This window comes from Notamacropus eugenii, chromosome 2 (assembly GCF_028372415.1).
Source record: "Notamacropus eugenii isolate mMacEug1 chromosome 2, mMacEug1.pri_v2, whole genome shotgun sequence".
Lineage (NCBI taxonomy): Eukaryota > Metazoa > Chordata > Mammalia > Diprotodontia > Macropodidae > Notamacropus > Notamacropus eugenii.
Window position 1 is genome coordinate 212,401,375 of NC_092873.1, and position 22,394 is coordinate 212,423,768.

The 22,394-nt window shown below is 35.4% G+C and overlaps 1 protein-coding gene across 2 annotated transcripts in view; it reads right to left on the bottom strand.

The window, feature by feature from the left end:
• PTPRK (protein tyrosine phosphatase receptor type K) overlaps window positions 1-22,394 on the bottom strand; it is a 739,357-nt gene that overhangs the window by 299,881 nt on the left and 417,082 nt on the right. For both annotated transcript variants that reach the window (XM_072643296.1, XM_072643295.1), the window contains exon 7: window positions 3,220-3,513. In XM_072643296.1, coding sequence (XP_072499397.1) covers window positions 3,220-3,513 — 294 coding nt within the window. The remainder of the gene's footprint in view (window positions 1-3,219; window positions 3,514-22,394) is intronic.

A 22,394-nucleotide genomic window follows, 5' to 3' on the forward strand; every position in this document is an offset into this window, starting at 1 on the left:
TTGCCTTCTAAAAGGGGCATTCCTCAACCTTTTATCTTTCAGCTTCTATTCTGTTTTTTCAGCATGTGATCTCAACCAATTCCACAGCTTCAACTATCACCTCTAGTCCTCTTTCTTCTCTTATGCTCAAAAACATAAGGCTTTCGGACCTGTTTTACATTCTCTACATTTCTCTTGCCTGAAATGCTTTGGTGGGCCCCAACCAGTGCCATAAGCAGCCCACAATGTTGCATAGGCTTGCTCTAGACTCATAATTCCAATGACCTAATACAGACCTCCACCAATACCATAAACTCTACTTTTTAAAACACACTCATCTTTTCCCTCCCCCAAAAATCTGTTCATCCTCATGAGTCCTCTATTTCTATCACTGGCACTACCATTCTCCAAATCACTCATGCTCAAACTCAAAATAATCTTTGATGACTTTTTTCCCCAGTCACAAATTTCCAGACAATCAACCAAGTCCTGTAGATCATCTCTCTGCAAGGTTAGACGCATGTATCCTTTCCCTACAATTTCCACTACCACCCACCTGAGTTCAGATCTTTATTTCCACTTGTCTGGATTACTACTGTGTTTTTTAAAGTGGATATCCAGTCTGTTAAAGGGTTCCTCTGGAATCTATACTAAGCCTCAGCTATCGCATTAATCTTCCTACTCCATTGGCACAGTTTTATCTCTATACTACTCAAAAGCTTTCATTAGCACCTTGAGCTTACAGGTAAGGTTAAAAAAAACCTTCAACCAGTATTTATGACATATACATTTGAGTCCAACCTACCTTTCAAGCCTATTTTACAATATCCTCCTACACTGAATAAAACTTAGGCCTTCACAACACCACATCTCTGTCAGTAATGGTGAACTTCAACACAGGATACCCACTCATTAATGTTAGTTTTAATTGTGTCTTCCTCATCTTTCACAGACTTCTATGAAGCCTTCCCTGTTCCCTACTACCCCCTTTTCAGCTGAAGGCATCTTTCGTCATCTGATCTCAGGGCACTTTATATTTGTTTAGTACACTTACCATATTCCAATTTCAACAATATTCATCTCTAAATGCCATCTTATTATCCCTGCTGGTGAGTAAAGTTTGAAGATAAAGGGTATATACCATCTTTGCATTTTTTTTTCATTTAGCATAGATTTACATGGTTGTCATTTATCAATTTTTTTCTTGAATGATTGGATACCAAGTTCATAAAGTATTATGCCTTATCATTATTCTCAACAGAGTACATGGTTCTTGCTTTTATAACAGCAACAAATTTGAATTCTGGAGGAAAGAATGGAGGACACATGAAATGCCTATCAGTTTTGGATGCTGTACCAACCCAAAACTTTTACATCAGGAAGTAATATTCACTTGATTCTCTGTAGACACCTTTTCCCCTTCTATTACATGTATAGTTTGTTACAGTATCCTATAAGGAATCTTAATAGTAACAAAACACTAAAAAGAAAAAGTTTAAAATGCTCAGTTTTTACTAAAAGAAATTACTTTCAATATTTACTATGGTAAGCAACTGCTTAGCAATTGACTAACAAGTAGCAAATCATCAGACAATTAGCATAACTGAATTTTTGTCCCTGATCTTTTGGTAATTTAACTGATGGCTGGTGAACTCAATAAGGTCTATCAAAGATATCAAAAATGGTAACAGTCATTGATTAAATAAAAGACAGTCATTGATCACTACATGACATCAGCTGGCATTGAAATTAAGCTTATGTCACAGGTAAGTATCACAAGTTTCTAGCCTACTTCAAAATATGAAATCCTAAGTATCTAATTAATTCTGTGTATTGAAAGCATTTTTAAAGACTGAAATAATTACACAGACAACATGGAATTTGAAAGATATAAGAAAAAGAAGAACTATTAAAATATTGCAAATTATACAAAATACAAATAAAATTTGGGGCCCTTTTAAAAATGGTAAATAAAATAACCTCAAAGTCTTATTTGATCCCCTTTCAAAACTTAAATGATTCAATAACTTTAAAAACAGATTTGCAACTAAATTGTGCAATTAAGCAATATTTTGACCTGATGATGGCTGTCACAGGAATTCTGCTTTGACCATCTAGGAACTAGAGTATTTATTTTAAATTTTATGATAACCAAGGGTTTCAAAATTACACTAAACAAATAATTTGTTTGTTGAGATAATTAAACATGTGGCTTTTTCTCTCTATATCAAATAGATGTCAAGGGATTAAATACCATCACTCCTTTAACACTGACACTATTTTTATATTAAGTACAGGAAATCCATTTCCCATCCGTTTATCTCCCTCAAGAAGTCTTTCTCACTTTCTGACTCCCCTTCCTCTTTTCCCCATTCTCTCCACAAGTTTTCCTTTTGTGTTTCTCTACCGTCTATTTTCAAGGTTATTTTAGAATAAAAGTACTACAGTGATTTTGGAATTACAACTATATAGAGAGCAAATAGTCCACTTGGGACCACAGGATACTAAAGTCCTATGCTAATCAGGAATGATCAACAACAGTTTTCTAAAGAGGATTAGCCACAGAGCTTTGACTTCATTGTGGCTCTTTCATTCTATAATATGAAATGTGGATTTTGTACTAGTGCAACATATTATTAGGCAAGAAATCTCCCACAGATGTAAAGATTCAGTATTTGGTTGAACAACCCACAAGGTCTTCTCTCTTGGTGGCACATACACTTGCACCTGTCAAAAAGTCTAAATATAAGATATGCAGGGGAAGCTAAATTCCCCAGAAGCAGAATGGCTAACACTGATTCAACAACGCACAATATAGAAAAGGTCATAGATAGTCACTATAATAAAAATGGATGTGTCATAACAAAATCAAGATGAGTTACTGGTGCATTCTGTTTGGGTTTAGAGAAATGAACACAATTCTTGAAATCATGTAACATGAACTAAAGGAGTTCTACCTTATAAAAGAATTCAAAGACAACCTTCTTGCCAAGGAAGAAATCTTTGGAAAAGCTAATACAACTATGCCCCCTAAATTTGCTGAGTTTCTGAGCTGATACTTTACTTCAAGAGAAAAACATCTATCAATAATTTTAAGTTTTCTCCTATTTTATCCCTTTGGATATTGAGAAAATAAGAAGCTGAAGTGGAAGATTAAAAAAAAAAGAATTGAAATTCATCATGTTTGCTAAAAAGGCTGCTTCACCATTAGAATAGAGAATAAGAGCTATTCAGTCTTACCAGCACATTTAGTTCTGGTGATAAGTGGTGGTCCTGGCAGTCCTGTCCCACCTTCTCCAGGTCTTGTGAGGAGAACACGGATCTCATATTCAGTATCTGGGTCCAGGTGCCACAGTTTATAAGTGGGTGCATTGACAGCATGAGTTTCCGTCCAGGATCCTGATGTCATTCGATACTCCACTTCTTTCAAGATAATGGGTCCATCACCAATAATGGAATTGGCATTTAGTTGAATCAACAAATATGTAGGCCCAACACCAAGCAGCTGGGGAGGCGCTATAGGTCGAGGTGGTTCTAAGAGAAATGAATATACAAAATAATTACATGAAAATCAAATATGAAATATTCAAAAGTTTCTCATTACTCTCTGTATATGACTTATACAAGTGAAACATAATCAAACATTAAAATAAATAAATAAATAAAATGAAAATGATCAATGAGTAGTTTGGCAATTATAAATGGCATGTTTTACTGGATCAAAAGCATTCTTTAGAGGAAATGAACATTCAGAGGTTTTGACTGCAAAACTAAATAGAAAAAAGATTTCAAAAGGGATATCTCTAATGAATAATAAGTTATAATAGTAAAACTCATTATTTGGAAATGTGGACTTATAGAAATAATGAACTAGTGTGCCAGTTCTTTTATATTAGTTAAACCTAATAATCTGCTGTAAAACTCTAAATGTTACCCAAGAAATAATTAGTATGCTTTTGGAGAGATAGGTCTTTACTGAAGCTCTGATACAATTTCTTTTTATGTAAGACTCATTCTCAAAAAGAGTATTACATCTCTCCCGTTCACCTACACTATCAAGACACAAAATGATACATTGAAGCTATAGATAGACTTTTTCTGAAGTTCTAATCATGTCATGATCCTGTAGGAACTGTTCTTGAGCAATCTTAAGAATTATCCCCCTAACACAACTATGAATTTTTTTGAGTTCATATATTCACATGGGAATGTTTATTCAAGTTACAAGTTAAATTTAATGGAGAAATGGGACTCTATCTATACTCTTGATGAAGTAGATACAAATACATAAGTAAATATACAACATGTAGTGCCATTTCCTACATATCACCTTGTATAATTCTTTTTATTCGTTAAGAATTTCCCACTTGGGAGGTGATAGGGTGTTGAGAATGTACGTAAAGGACAATCAGTATATTTTTGATACATACATCTTAAAGCTGGCTAGAGAAAATAAAAGATGAAAGAAAAAATTATGCAAATTTCTTTTTAGACTAACTAAATGTTACATATATTTCCACAAGCAATCTGGACTTTACTAATAAATGAGGTCCCTCATACATGCAAAGTTTGTTTTCATGCCAGATGTTATATCTATATTGACTAATTTAAGTTAAGTAGGAAACAATTCTAAATTCATAGCCCACTAGATCTCTATCTCCTATCAAGAAAGTCAAAATTACAGCTCAGCAACAACCTGAAGATATCAGTCACATTCATGGGCAATGAATAAAGAATTTTCCAAGAAAGGTTTATTAAATAATAAACCTTTATTGATTAAAATTCTACAGTTACCAAGGACCTTGAGCAAATATTAACGTAAGAGATCTTAAATTTCATCCATGAAAACTCCATTCCTTGTCACCCCAAAGATAAAATACAGACAAAAGACTAAAACATATAATAAAACTGTACAATCACTTTCTTCTACATTTTAAATTCTTACAATACTCATTTCAAATCCAAAAGGTAGACGATCATAGGATAATAGAGTCAAAGTTTTAGCTGGAAGGGACTGTGGAGCTTCTTAAGTCAAACAGCCTTCATTTAATGCTCATGTTGTACCAGGCACAGTAACAGTCTATTTCCTTCACTTGACAAATGAAGAAATTAAGGCACAATGAAGTTAATCTCCATAGTGTTTTATTTTGATGACTACCTCTAAAAATACACTTACGAGTTTATGGAGATCCTATATTGAATCTCTTAAAGACAGCTGGTTAGAAGTCAGCAAATGAATTCATATATTAAATGTTTAGTTAAACATTAAGAGAGAACCAAAAATCAGAGCATCAGCTCCACATCTGAACTATGACAATTCTGAGTGCCACTAAAAAGCATATACTTTGATTAACAACATGATTATAATGAGTGAAATTTAGCATTAATGAAACTAATATACCACTGCATATTAAATTTTTTATGTTGGAGGTAAAGAGTAGTCATATATTAGCATATGTATTTTGTTTTTAGGCCCTGGAGGACACAGAGTCTTATTTATAAAATCTCTATTCATTTCAATAAATTATGCATGCATTTTAATCAGCCAGCAAATGAACAAGTAATTGTTCTGCAGTATGATTAATATTCTTCATAACATAATACTCTAGCAAACCCAGAGGTGTGGTATAACCAAAATCCCAGTAGCGTACTTGATATCAGTTGAAGCAGATACTCACAATCTACCAGAGAAACTTGCCTGATGTCGTCCAAGTAACTTTCAATTCGTGATTGAAAGTTATTCTATAACCAACTATATGATAAAATTCCTAACTATAATCTTAAATTGTATTATTTCATTTAAAATTTTAAACCACTAAAAATGTAGCTTAAAGTAAAAAAAAAAAAAATCAACGTATACCATAATCCCCAAAAAACCTTTCTATTGTCCAGGTTAGGTCTAGTCCGTCAACGCCCTTCTTCAAATATTCTCCTAAAACTAAACATTGCACTTCAGATATGGGCTGATAAATATAAAATATAATAGAAATAACAAATCATTTGAGTGGCCATGACAACTATATTAACATAGCTTTGCATGCTAGCTTTGGCAAATGCAACATGCTTTTGGCTCACTTTATTCTTATAAACAAGAAATATCCCTAGGTACTTTCCCTATGAATTGTTTTTCAGCAGATCTCCCTCAACTTGTTTAATGTAGGTGTTTGGTTTTTCCATTCTAAGGCTGAAGGTTACAGTCATATTTTGTAAAAGCTCTTTTTGATTTACTATCCCAACCTTTTTAAAAGGCTTTTTAAATCATTTGCTTCACTCCTTCTAGTTTTTCACTAATCAACGAATGAAATCTATAATTCTGGGAATCAAGGGGTATGGAAACAAGGTTTGAATAGATGGAAAATATAACAACGACATTCTAAAGGATATACTGGGGTGCACAGGACTAGAGGGCAACATTATTCATGAAGATAACTACATCTGAATCTGAAATACTACTATTATTGCATATTTGAATATTTTCCATCGATGTATGTAGCCTTTTTTTGTTGATTCTTCGGGTTTGATACATCTATATAAAATATGAATAAATGAAATCCATTATTACTTGTATAATTCATATTAAGAGAATATGGAGGCAGGTAAAGACCAACACTGGAGGATACTAGGCTTAGATATTTTAAACAATGTATATAGAACATGTTCCCAGGCAATGTAAAAGGATTCAGAATTAAAATAATTCATTCTTGGCCTTAGGAAGTGTATCAATGATTTTGGGGAACATCATATAATTTTCAAACATCAGGGATCAACTTTCAGTAACAAGGCAGATATTCTACCCTGTGACTTTTAGCATTGGGTATGGTTCTTTCAAGCATGAATGCAGATATGATTATTATATTAGCTATGACAGTTATAGACTATGACATAATGTTAAAAGATCTTATACTGTGCTATCATTTGGCACTTATATTTTACTTTAGGAACAAACATTAGATGAGCCCATTCAGCAAAGAAATAGAGGAAAAACCTAAAAGGAGAATAAATTATTATAATATTTTTATTAATTATATTAATATTTATGTAACACTTTCCAGGTATGAATACTCTACAGAAGATTAGCAAGTCTCAGAAAAACTGTGACTTAAATTTAACAAATCTAGAAAATATTGAAATCCAAACTCAAATCCAAGTCTTGGTCAGTGAAATGAAAACAAGAAAATATTAGCTACGTATGACAATGTCCTTAGTTAAAAATTATACAATGTTAACCTCTATCAATTAGTTCAATAAATCTTGGTTTTGTTATGTTCCCACTGGAGGGTAGAATTACTTCTTTACTCTTTTATATACTCTTTCCTCTTTTCTAAAACCAAATTAATTCACCTTTCCGTTTATGTAAAAAAATTATGCCTATTACTAGGATTATAACTTAATTTTAGTGGTTTTCTGTATCAATATATTACTATAGCCATAGTACCCAACTACAATGTACTAAATCTGTCACCAAGGAGCAGTTTAAACTATCTTTACAGCACCAGAACTCCAAAGAGAAGACTCTATTTAGAACAGAATAATGTAATATTTGGCATTTTTTAAAAATGTGGCTGAAACTGTCTTAAAAAATAAGATATACCCCCTTGCATTTTGAACCTTGTAACTAATGGCTCCTTCTGACATTGATGCACAGCACCTACAAAATGTTACTATTTAATTAAAGGAGTTAGTTGACTGGAACAAAAGAACACTTTCTAAGCAATTGCTTAGTGACCAAGTGGCATCAAATGATTTATCCAGCTCATAGAAAAAGGCACATCTGCAAACCTAGCAATAATTCTTATTGGTCTTTTACTACAATCAGAGTGACTAAGACATTTATGATTGATGGGCATGTATATTTAAGCATATATGTTCAGCATTCTTCTCCATGAAAAGAATATCTGTGTTATATTTTAAATGTTGTTCATTCATTTTAGTCATGTTCAACTTTTTGTCATCCCATTTGGGGTTTTCTTGGTAAAGATACTATGGTGATTTTCCACGTCCTTCTCGGGGTCATTTTGCAGATAAGGAAACTGAGGCAAAATGTTAAAGGACTTGCCCAAGGTCACACTGCTAGTTAAGTGCCTGAAACCAGATTATAACTCAGAAAGATGAGTCTTCCTGACTCCAGGTCCAGCAGTGTGCCTCCTAGCATGCGTATTAAGTGCATGTAGCAATATACTGAAATGGACAAGAATATGAAGACATGCTATTCAAAAAATGTTAAATATACTTGGCTCAGGACATAAATCAGAATGCTCTATTATCTCGGCTCAAATTTAATTTATATATAGCACATGACCATTAAAATATGCCACTGTTTATTGTAACACAGCAATTTTGTCGTTCAAGTTTTATGATACATCCATTCTACATCTGGGTGTGTATATATGTAGGACATTTTAAAAATAATTAGAAGCCAATTCTATGGAATCTGGAGTGTTTCATCTTTGTGATATAGGACTTTACTAGTGAAAGTAATGAAATGAGAAAAAAATCATTTCAGCAAAGATATTGCCAACTTTTTCATTTGGAACTATATGTCCTATGCATTATCAAATCAACTTGTTATCCTTGATTTGGAAACCTCCTCACTTATCACCTTTTGTAAAATAGAGGCACCACAACACATGGTTTCCTTTCTGTCAGAAGAGATCTTAAACAAGGGTAGTCCAATATTTGGAGAACATTTGAAAAGATGAAATTCTATGAAATCATTGAATTGGACTTTAGTTCATTCATGCCAAATGCAGGACGCACTCACCGAATGAATCATTGTCACAGTCATCTCTTTTTTCCCCCTATTTTTGTCAACAGTCTAGCAATTAGACATAAGATGTTTCCTTTTACCAAAAAAAAAAAAAAAAATGACAATCTACTACCCAGGCATTTATGTAATGAGTTGATTCAGGGAACCACAGCTTACTCAGAATAATTCATAACTTTACATATGCTTTCATGGATATCACAATACACAAAGCAGCCACCTCTAGACAGGATGATAATGAATGAATTATATATTACTGTGAATGAGTCAGGACTTAATGGAGAGAAAGAACCTGAAACATGGAAATCTTCATATCAACATTATCAGAGGTTGAAATATTTATACATGTGAAGAAAATGACACCTACTTGACTCATTTATGATGACTAATCACAAAAAAATCTAAGATAAAAAGTGGATAAGGGAAGGAGTACACTTCTGTTATTCTTATAGGTTTTCCCCCTTTATGCTAGGGATCAAGTATTGATCAATTACCTTCAATGGAACATAAAATAAGGCTGCAGAAAAAGGTACTAAAATACTATTTGACAATAATATCTGTCATGACATTCTCTGCACCTGAAACGTGTCAAAGTATGTCTTGTTCACTAAATAAGCTAGTTATACAATTACATATAAAAGTAGATACAGTCACTTCTGCTATAACACGTGTTTGAAACATGTGAATGTGTTCCAATGAAATATATTAGGGAATATTTTAAGCATAACTTGAATTTTGAGTTTGTTTCCAAATAACTTCTTCTGTGAGACACAGTAATAGAATTCAGAAAACTGCAACACATCACAATAACACAATCCTCAACCCTTCCGACACCTACTTCCACAAGCAAATTTCAGGTCTTTGTCAAGGTTAAGTGTCATGCTTATCATACATCTTCAGGTTATGGTAGGAAATGTAAGAGGAGGAAAGCTGGTCTGCACTCACCACCCTCCGTCATGGCCCTGAGTTGCAGCCTGCCCAACTTACTCATGCCACCTAAGGCACAGGCCTACAGACATGGCTATCGTTTCTTGTAGGATTTTTATATTTCTGAACATGTATAAAAATATGCTACCATTATTTATTAAGTACCTCTCTTTTTTCAACGTGGCTAATAACATTTTAAGCATTGTTTGAGCCCCTAGCCTTATTTTCCCCAGAAACTCTGTGGTTGTGACTGTAAGGTTTTTCTACACAAGTGCTTTTGGGGATTATATATGTCACATTATAGCAGTACTGTCTGTACTTCATCTTAGAAACAAAATAAGTAATTTATAGTAATATTCCTAATGCTCTAAATGAAAGGAAAATAGATGAAAATAGGTTAGATAGAAAGGTAAGTCCAGTAAAAGAGGTCATTGTCTTCGACTTCAGTCTAAAAATGCCCGAAATGAAACAGCTAGCATTTATATGGCACTTGCAAAGAGATCTGCAAAAATTATTTCATTCTATCCTCACAACTCTGGGAGATAACTGCTGTTGTTTTCACCCTTTTTCAAACTTGTGAACAGAGATAGAGGTAAAGTAACTTATCCAGGGTCACAGAACTAATTGGTCTGCAGCTGGGTTTGAACTCAGGTGGTCATGATGCCAGGTCTAGCTCTCTATCCACTACACCTTGCTTTTTAATTTGCATTAAGAATTCTTAGAGTATGGTCAAAAATTCAAGCAAATGTTTTATATCCAAATGAAATGATTTTCTCCACTTGAAATTTTAACCAAATGAATCATTGTCACAGTCATTTTTTTCCTATTTTTATCAACAGGTAATCACATGAATCATAAAGCTTGCATGAAAAGATTCATTACAAGAGAAAAGAACATGCATGTGGAACCCAAAGAGTTCACAACCCATATAGAAGTTTGTATTTTTGTAACTGCAGGACAAAGGAAGGAGAAGATATCAGGAAGGGGTGTGGCATGGGAAGGGAAAAGGTGTAGTAAATGCAAGAAAAGGACAAAAGCTCTTCCGATGGGGAGGAGCAAGGTGATAGCTAAAACCACATTCTTTTCCCTTGAAAACCTCCAAATTATGAAGATAAGATGATCTGCTTATCAACATAGTTCCCATATACACAAGCATGGTACAGACTAGCTAGCACCTGTCTTGACTCCCAAGGACACATGGGAAGTCCAGCTTGGGGACGGGGAACAGGGGGAGGAGGGAGAAGGGGAGGGAGGCTTTGGCCTCAACATATTCAGGCCCTCCTGCATTCTCTAATATTTCTGGAAAATATGTCAACATATTTTGACAAGTTCAGAGGATCCCTTAATATTCCAAAACGTTTTTCTGGAGGAGGAAGGCAAGGCAATTGGGGTTGAGTGACTTGCCCAAGGTCATACAGGTAGTAACTATAAAGACTCTGAGGGCAGATTTGAGCTCAGGTCCTCCTGACTCCAGGACTAGTGTTTGATTCATTGCCCTACCCAGCTGTCCCAGTCTTTAACATTTCTCAAGGTATCTCATAGTAGTATAACACAGATGTGCCTATTACAAATAATTAATTTAATATTCAATTTACTTTGGATTATCTATGGAGAGTAAAATAATTATTTTTTTATATTTCCAAACTTAACTAAGTTTTGCAATAGTGACAGCAAATGTGCAGGAAACTTAAAGTTCTTCTTGCCCACAAAGCAACCACAAATTCTAAATTATTCAAGATACACACCCTGCCAGAGCACACATACACACAAATACAGACACACACAAAGATACACAGACACATAGAGACACATACACATACACACACCCTCTGCTAAATAGGGAGAGCAGGAATCTTTTGATGATATTATTCACAGTGCTATTTATTTCCTTCTATTATTAATAATATAGAGAGTTGACTCTGCCTTTACTCTTAGTACTTCCTCCTAGGCCTTAAGTGAAATACTTATGAAATTTTTATGAATGATCTTCGTGTACACTCTGTTAGGAAAATACGATACAGCTTGCTCCTTGGTGCTTCTATGTCTTGAGGATAATTTTTAAAAAGGTGATTTCCAATATGCAAAAAAAAACCCAAAATACTAACAAAAATCACCCCCATACATTTTCATTAACCTTCCCATTCTATTCAGTGAATTTGGTACCATAATCTTGAAATACCTGTTCCAAAAAACAAAACTATATATGAGATTATATAGTTGTCAACAATTATAAAACAAATTTCTTCAATTAGTAAAGGAAACTAGAGTGAGTCATTCCATTAAGGGACTATCATAATTTGTATGAGACTAATAGGTCTGGGAAACTTTGTCAGATATTACCATGGGAGGTCCTGATTTGGATGAATTATTTTGAAATGCACATCCGCAATGAAAAAAATAAGTAGAAAATTTACAAAAACATCACACACAGGAACCATGGAACAAACTCCATGAGGCATCTAAAACTCTCTACAGTGTGTATAACAAAGGAAATTGGTTTTGTCATTGTTAATTGACTTAGTTCAGCATTGGGACCAGTGGAAATGACATTATGAAAGCATGTTGTCCTTCCTGGTGACTAAGCAACTCCAACTCTCAATTCAATTAAGGCTCATAGTATCATAGATTTATAGATGAATGGGTCTTAGAGGCCATCTGGTTGAACCCCCTAATTCGTCACATAAGAAAACTCCAGAGAGGCAGTATCTTGCCCAGCACCACACAGCCAGGAAATAGAGACAGGAGGTAAATTCAGGCACTCTAACAGCAAAACTAGTGTGCTCTTTCCATTTTACCCAAATCTCAGGCTGGAGCAGATACCCTTTGCTTTGCCCCAAACAACACATGCTGATTAAATGCAACTTTGCTAACTGAAAAAACAAAGACACCCAACAGAAAAAAACAAACTCTTTTTTGATTCTACTCTCAAGTCATTTCCGCATTTACTGAAACATAGTACTCCAAATAAAAGTATTTAAGGAGAACCTTCCCAACTCTGATTTTTCAGTTTTCTTTCATGTTGCTCCTGATACAGATTCTATCCAATGTGGATGGATTACTCATCATTCTCCTATGAAAATTGGCTATTCCTCCATGGGAACCTTCCACCTGCTGCTCATTCTCTATACTTCATTTGCCTTGTCCATTCTTTTCCCAGCACCATACCACCACAATGACTTGTCATCTCATCTTTTAACACATAACTTAAATGTCTAGTCCATGAAACCTTGTGATCCTCCCAGTCAGTAATGATCTTTCCTCTTCATACCACACATGGCAGGCTACACTCTCTAATGCACTTATCAAACAGTTTTTTGTAATATGGTTAGTGTCCAATGTTAGGAAGTTCAGTCATTTTCAAACAAAATCTAGCTAACATTCCCAGTGTTAGACTATAAAACCCACAGAAACAGGGACATTATATGTCTGATCTCTAGATCAGCCACAATCATACACATTGAAACTTCACTTTATCATGGTGATGTCATTTTGGTCCTCTTTGAGAATGAAAGACAACCAGTAATATGTCTGCCATCACTGGCTACCTGAAGCCTAACACAGTTATCTGTTTGTAGTAGGAATTTAAGGCATGTTTGGCTAATTGAATGACAGAAGTATATATAATTTCTATTTAATCCTTGGAGCTAAGGAAAAAGAGACTTTCTTGGGCTTATATAAAAATACACAATGTCTTAAAACAAGAACATTTCACATGCATTGGAAGTGTTTTAGAATGAATTAACACTGGATTTTTTTTCCTTCAGCTAGGGCCACAGATAATAAATCTGCTTCATGGACTTTAGAAGTATTAGGTAATAATAGATTATACCATTTACCAATTGATCTAGTTACAGTTATTTTTCAATATAATTTTTTTCTCTCAATTGTAAATTTGCCATGGACTTTCAGTCACTGAGCAACATTTTTAAAAAAATATTTCCATTACTGGTCTTGTAGAGGTAACTAGACAAGCAAAATGTCAAAATGCAATAAATCATTTAATATTTAACTTAAGATATATATTTTTTAATTCGAAGCTGGGCATATGTTTATACACACAGTGTGATGTCATATTTTAAGATATTCTGTAAAAAATTTATGTGAATGGGTAATATTTCCAGAAATTCTGGATTTGATCTTAGTCATATTTTTAACATTTGCCATTGAAGGAATCTAAGCAACCATGTAGTCAAATCCATTCCTCATCCAGATAAGGAAACTGAGGCTCAGAGACATTAAGAGATTTGCCCAAAGACAAACAGACTATCAGTAAGACAGAACCCAGGTAGCTCTAATGGAAGTCCCAGGACTCTTTGGCCTGGGTCACACAGTTTCTAAAATATCACATAGTAAAGGACATTACTGTACAGTTGAAGGAATTAGTTTCTTCTCTGTGAGGATTGTTGTTAAATAATAACGTCTGCCAAGCTGTCTGACGTCTGAATTCTGGACAACATGAAATACCTCTAACTACACAATGGCCCATGGACTGTCTTTGTCAACCAAATTCCAAAATCCAAGAATCATAAAGCACTTGAGCAAAAGGCTTCAGAGGACATTTAATTCTTTCACTCCACAAATGAGGAAAATAAGTTCTAGGAAAAAAAGAATGATTTGTCTAAGGTCACTGAGACCATTTATAGCTTGGATTTCCAATGCATTCATCTCCCTAAGCCACCAGAAAGCCCTACTCTAATCCATGAACTCTGAAAAGAAGTTCAGTGAGGAAAATGTCTAAAAGTAGAACTAATGATGGTATGGGGCATAAAGGTCCTTTAAAAAGACACTCCTTTCACCACATTTAATATATTTGATGAAGTTGAATTAGGAAGATGGAATGATTATATGCATTAGGCAAATATCTTAATATTTATTATTTTCAATACTAATTCAAGGGGAGGAATTGGCATACTGACTTGGCACAGATTTTATAAAATTATGCGCTAAGAAGGGTTTATAACCAGAAAATTTCCCCACTTCATGTAAAGGGTGGAGTTTTCTACTCAGCAATCAAGTGCTCATTTTAAAATGCAAATCAATAACAATAAAATAATGGAATTAAATCCTCTATGCTCAGGTTTTTAATAGGGATCATGAGCCTAGAGAATTACAAAAAGTAGAGTATTCAGTAAGAGCTGTTTTATACATATGAAATACTTTTAGAGATCATGAGTATACAATTCATTTTAAGATATCACTATTTATAAACTATGTGATGTTATAATCTTATCTGACAGCTAACAAATCCCAGAGACCCTACATACATCACATAATTAAAAGACACAAATACAACATGGATGTTTTTGGCCACCCTGTGTCATTAAGATTCTAAATTCTCATTCTAATACTTCACAGATTTATTACTAAGGTTATTCCTACTTATTTTCTCATCCTCCAGGAGCACACTCTCAAATATCTACTCTCATAAACAATAAGATTTAGGGCTATTATCTACCAAAATAAAAGCCTATTTCCCTTGCTCACTTTCCTGAACATTCATCTAAACCAAACCCCAAACCTATACTCTTCTACTTACTGGAATTCTATTCTATCATTAACAGGCTTCCTTTCTGAGTTAATTGTTCCTTGGCCACTTTTGATAAGATTCTTTCAATTTTTTTCTCAGCTCAGAGAAATATGAATTTGCTTAAAAAATGATACCTCATCCTATAGGACCTTTTCTAGTGATGGCTACTCCTCCTCTCTTGTCCCCTTAACAAAACCAGGTCAAGAAACTTAACTGATTAAAAAAACAAAACAAAACTAAGAGATCTCTGTCAACCTTTGAAAGGTGGTAAATTCTTTTATACTCCAATATCACTTATAGATTTTGCATTATTTATTTTGTATTTATTTGCATATATTTACATACATATCTACATACTTATGTCCTTGTTGGCTCCTCTGATAGAATGGAACTAACAGTGTCTGGCACACACTTGGAACTGACTGATCCTCTATTCCACTGCTAATTTTCACCTATTCTCTCTTTTCCTCCAAATTTGTGAGAAAAAAGAGGTCTGTTAACTTGTCAAGCCTAACTCCTATAGCTATGCCTTGGCTCCATCTGCCACTCCTCATCTTCAGTTTCTTCCCATCTACTGGCTCCTTCATCAGTGCCTAACAAACATGCTTAGAATAATCCCATTAATACCAAAATCCTAGAAATGAATCTAGGGGGGCGGAGCCAAGATGGCAGAGTAGAAAGACGCACATACACATAGCTCCGAACCCACAACCCACAGAACGGCTAGAGGGGATCAACTCACGGTGAATTCTGCATCCAGAGGCCACGGAATATTGGAGCGAGGGAGATTTCTGTTTCGGAGAGACCTGCAAACCTCTCGCGGGGGGTCCTTCGCGCTGTGGACTGGGAACTGAGTGCAGCCCTGCAGCGGCTGCGACACCGTGAGGAAAAGATCCGAGCGGGCTACGGAGATGGGATCTCCAGTGGCGGCACAAGCCCCCCCACCCACAGGTGACGAGGGTCGGTGAGAGAGTCTCTTTGGCGGGTCGAGAGGGGAATGGGGTGCCCCCACGGCTCGCCCCCCCCCCCGGGAGATAGAAGCTGAGAGGCGGCTGCAGACAGGGGCTCCCCAAGCGGGCGGGAGCCTGGATCCATTGTGGAAGGTCTGTGCATAAACCCCCTGAGGGAACTGAGCCTGAGAGGCGGCCCTGCCCCCACCTGACCATCTGAACTTAATTCTCACACTGAATAGCAGCCCTGCCCCCGCCAAAAGCCCTAAGGTGGGAAGCAGCATTTGAATCTCAGTCCCCAAACGCTGGCTGGGAGGATCAGGAGGTGAGGTGGGTGTGAGGAGAATATTCAGAGGTCAAGCCACTGGCTGGGGAGAAAGCCCAGAAAAGGGAAAAGAAATAAGACTATTGAAGGGTACTTTCTCGGAGAAAAGACACTTCCTCCCTTCCTTTCTGATGAGGAAGAACAATGCTTACCATCAGGCAAAGACACAGAAATCAAGGATTCTGTGCCCCAGCCCACCCAATGGGCTCAGGCCATGGAAGAGCTCAAAAAGAATTTTGAAAATCAAGTTAGAGAGGTGGAGGAAAAACTGGGAAGAGAAATGAGAGGGATGAAAGAGAAGCATGAAAAGCAGATCAGCCCCCTGCTAAAGGAGAACCAAAAAAATGTTGAAGAAATTAACACCTTGAAAACTAGCCTAACTCAATTGGCAAAAGAGGTTCAAAAGGCCAATGAGGAGAAGAATGCTTTCAAAAGCAGAATTAGCCAAATGGAAAAGGAGATTCAAAAGCTCACTGAAGAAAATAGATCTTTCAAAACTGGAATGGTACAGATGGATGCTAAGGACTTTATGAGAAACCAAGAAATCACAGAACATAGCGAGAAGATTCGAAAAATGGAAGATAATGTGAAATATCTTATTGGAAAAACAACTGACCTGGAAAATAGAATCAGGAGAGACAATGTAAAAATTCTGGGACTACCTGAAAACCATGATCAAAAGAAGAGCCTAGACATCATCTTCCATGAAATTATCAAGGAAAACTGCCCTGAGATTCTAGAACCAGAGGGCAAAATAAATATTCAAGGAATCCGCAGAATACCGCATGAAAGAGATCCAAAAAGAGAAACTCCTAGGAACATTGTGGCCAAATTCCAGAATTCCCAGGTGAAGGAGAAAATATTGCAAGCAGCTAGAAAGAAACAATTCAAGTATTGTGGAAATACAATCAGGATAACACAAGATCTAGCAGCCTCTACATTAAGGGATCGAAGGGAATGGAATAGGATATTCCAGAAGTCTAAGGAACTAGGACTAAAACCAAGAATCACCTACCCAGCAAAACTGAGTATAATACTTCAGGGGAAAAAATGGTCTTTCAATGAAATAGAGGATTTTCAAATTTTCTTCATGAAAAGACCAGAGCTGAAAAGAAAATTTGACTTTCTAACACAAGAATGAAGAGAACCATGAAAAGGTGAACAGCAAAGAGAAGCCATAAGGGACTTACTAAAGTTGAACTGTTTACATTCCTACATGGAAAGACAATATTTGTAACTCTTGAAACATTTCAGTATCTGGGTACTGGGTGGGAGTACACACACACACACATGCACACACGCACACATACATAGAGACAGAGTGCACAGAGTGAATTGAAGAGGATGGGATCATATCTTAAAAAAAAAAAATGAAATCAAGCAGTGAGAGAGAAATATTGGGAGGAGAAAGGGAGAAGTTGAATGGGGCAAATTATCTCTCATAAAAGAGGCAAGCAAAAGACTTATTAGTGGAGGGATAAAGAGGGGAGGCAAGAGAAAAACATGAGGTCTACTCTCATCACATTCCACTAAAGGAAAGAATAAAATGCACACTCATTTTGATAGGAAAACCTATCTCATAATACAGGAGAGTGGGGGACAGGAGCACAAGTACGGTGGGGAGGAGGATGGAGGGGAGGGCATGGGGAGGAGAATGCAATCCGAGGTCGACACTCATGGGGAGGGAAAGGATCATAAGAGAATAGAAGTAATGGGGGACAGAATAGGATGGAGGGAAATATAGTTAGTCCTATACAACACAACTAGTATGGAAATCATTTGCAAAACTACACAGATTTGGCCTATATTGAATTGCTTGTCTTCCAAGGGGAAGGGGTGGAGAGGGAGGGAGCTAAAGAAGTTGGAACTCAAAGTGTTAGGATCAAATGTAATGTTCTTACCACTGGTAAATAAGAAATACAGGTTAAGGGGTTAAGAAAGCTATCTGGCCCTACAGGACAAAAGAGAAGACGGAGACAAGGGCAGGGAGGGAGGATAGAGGAGAGAGCAGATTGGTCACAGGGGCAACTAGAATGCTTGGGTTTGGGGGGGGGGAGAAAAGGGGAGAAAATTTGTAACCCAAAATTTTGTGAAAATAAATGTTAAAAGTTAAATAAAAAAAAAAAAGAAAAAAAAAAGAAATGAATCTAGACTCACTGACTCCAGTTCCTTATTACCTACTCTTCTCTCTATCCTTTATAATATGGATTCTGCTCTTATAATACTGTTGAAACCAGTCTGATTTCAGCATCTTTTATCATCTCGTAGACTTCCTGGCACATCTGGAGTTTTTGACACTGTGTATTATTCCCTGCCATGTGGATATTCCCTTTCCTTATAATCAATGTCACTGCTCCCTCTTGGTTTTTCTCTGACTGCTCATTCATGGTTCCTTTTCTTGGATCATTACCTTTGTTTTTAAAAATGTGGGTATATTCTGTGAGGCTATACTATCTTTTCTATATTCTCTTAGATGGGTAATTATCATTTCTATTCAGATGACTCCTCCTAGATCTAGTAATAATCTTTCTCCCAAATTTATCTCAAATCACCAAGTGACCACTGTACAAGTCTACTATACTTAGATATCCCATCAGCATTTCAAATTCAATGTATTCAAAAAGTAATCTATTTTCTCCTGACTTGGTCTCTCTTCCAAACTTCCATATTTCAACATGCCAACCACAGAACATTTTTATTTTCATGCTACTTGCATGCTTAACTGCATTTCTATTATAAATTCAGGTAGCATCATTGTGAGATAACTTAGTATCATCATTCCTTCTTTATGATTGGTGTGACAAATGGTGAAGTAAAGCAACTCACCAATGTGAGTCATTAGGAAAAAGAAATTTGGCTCACAGTTCACAATGAGTGAACTGTTACTAAACAGTTGGTAAACAGACAAAATTATTACCACTTATTTCATAAAAGCAGCTAGGTGACAGAGTGGATGATGAGCCAGGCCTAGAGTCCAGAGCACTCACCTTCCTAAATTCAAATCTGTCTTCAGACATTTACTAGCAATGTGACCCTGGGCAGCTCTCTTCACCCGATTTGCCTCAGTTTCTTCAAATATAAATGAACTGAAGAAGAAAATGGCAAACCAATCCAACATCTATGCCATGAAAAATCAAAATGGATTCAAGAAGATTGGACAGAACTGAAAAATGACTGAACAACGAAAAAAATTTCATGTGCAGAAAGTCACCTTAAGTGTTCAATTGACATTTTTCCAACCATGCTAAAAATGAGATAAAAACATGGATGGAAAACACATATTAACAGACTCTGATCCAAAGATGACTGTGTAATGAAAATCTGGTCTTGTAAAAAGCTACTTGGGAAGATGGCAGAGTAGATAAGAAAACTCTAGGCTCTCCAAATTGCCTCCACAAAAAGAAAAAAAAAAAGAACGTGAAGCAACTAATCTGGATAACAGATTGAAGACAGGCAATATAAGAACTGTGGGACTATCTGAAAGTCATGATCAAAAAAGAAATCTTGATTCAATATTGTAAGAAATTATAAAGGAAAACTGCCCTGAAGTTGTAAAAGAAGAAGGTAAGGCAGAAATAGACAAAAAAAATCCATCAATCACCACCTGAAAGAAATTCTAGGAGCAAAACTTACAAGAATATCATAGCCAAATGTCAAAGCTTCCAGGGTAATGAGAAACTATTATAAGCAATAACAACAACAAAATAAAATAAGTTAAATATTGTGGAGCTATAATCAGGATCACACCAGACCTAGCAGCTTTTACACTAAAAGACCGTAGCTCTTGGAAAACTATATTTCAAAGAATAAAAGAGCTGGGGCTATGACCAAAAATAAGAATGACACTGAATCAATAAAAAAAGGGAGACATTTCATGAACTGAAAGACTTTCAGGTATTTGTTTGACAAAAACATTAGAACTTAATGGGAAAAATCTGATATATAAAATCCAAGAGAAATATAAGGTAGATATTAAAGAACAATTATAAGGGTCTCAATAAAGTCAAATTATTTGCTTCTAATATGTAAAAATGTTATCAGTACTCTCATGACTGTCATCATTACTTGAGTAGTTTGAAAGGAAGGTTTGAACTGAGCTGAATGTAGGAATGACCATAAAAAATAAAGTTCATTAGGGAGAGGTAAAAAGGAGCAATTATCTCATACAAATGAGACGTGAAAGGAAAACCCAATACCCAAGAATCAAGTGGAGACGGAGGGCTGGCCGTGTGAGAGCCTTACTTGAAAAAGAAATAGGTTAAAGAAGGAACAACATATGCCCCAGCAGGGCACAAAAGTCTTTTAAATTTAGAAAGAAATAAAGAGGGCTGGGGATGATGTAAGGGAGGGACTTTTAGAAGGGTGTCTAGATTAAGAATTAGGAGAGTGGAGGAACAGCTAAACAAGATGTGGGATATGATTGTGAAGGAATACTGCTGTGGTATAAGAAATGATATGCTGGCTGATTCAGAAACATATGGAAAGACTGACCTATGAAGAAGATGCTGTCTACTGCCAGAGGAAAAAACTGACAAACAGAAAGACATAGAGTCTTACATATATGTATATGAATGTATGTATGTATATACAAACACATGCGTATTTGTTGTGTTTGTTGTGTGTGTGTGTGTGTGTGTGTGTGTAGTCATGTTTAATGGCTACCTTCTCTAGGATAGGGTGGGTAGGGAGGAAGAAAAACGTATACATCAGAGAAAAAAAGAAAATTTAGAAGGAAGCAAAGAAAAGCTGGGTAGCTTTAAAAAAAACAATGTGCAGTGTTTATTACATAGTTTTTTTAAAAGGAAGTAATCAGTCTGAGATGGAAATTTACAGTTTTATAGTGAACCCTCTCATTATGTTCTGCTGTGCACATGGAAATGTTCTTTTTTCATTTTGTATTTAAGTTCAAAATGAATTAAAAAGAAGAAGAGAGAGCTACCTGTCCACTTGTCTTTCTCGGTCCTTCAGTGATTAATTTCAAGTTAGGGACAAATCTAATTTAGATTATTTTAAATTGGTGATAGACCATTAAGTACTTAGTTATCTTTTCAAAGGCAGTAACACTTTTAAGTCCCTGCGAAGAAATATTGAGTGCTAGGGGAAATGAGTAATGGATATGATACAACTCTATCCTTATGAAATAACAGTAACTACCTAACAAAATGAAATATCTATCCATGAATCAACTATTTATTAAATAATAAATATTTACCCAAAACAATGCTAGGTACTCAGGATATAGCAACAAAAAAAATGAAAGAGTTCTTGCCTTCAAGGTGATTACATTCTAAATGGAGAGAACATATATAAAAATGAAGTATATATAAAATACAAAAGTATAAATGAAACATATACAAAATAAATCCAAATACTGCAAAGTAGTTAAAAAAAGAGGAAAAGACCCATATGTACAAACATCTCCATAGCAGCTTAGAACACCAAAAAACTGGAAACTAAGAAAAGATTTTAGAACTCCAGTCAGTTCCAACCTAAGCCATAAATCCAAAGGACTGAAGATAAAACATATTGATGGGCTTAAAATGCAAAGGGAAACGTACATTTTTGGATCTGACCTATGTGGAAATTAGTTTTTCTGGATTACTCATGTGGAATGAGGATTTTTGTTTTTCTTTCCTTTTAAATTGCTTAGTGATATGGGCAGTGAAAGGCAGAGATAATAACTGTTTATATAAATAAAGAACAAACCTAAATACTGGATGGTAGAATATAATCAAGTGGAGAAGATCATAAGGAAAGGCTTTACATAGAGGTGGCTTCTGAGCAGAATTCTAAAGAAAACTAGGGAGAGGGGGAAGAAGTTATATATTCTAGAAAAAGGAAGTAAGGTAAGAGCATAACAAAAACACTAACAAAATAAACACAAGGTCTGAGAATAAAAGTCGGTTCACTTGGGTAATCAGG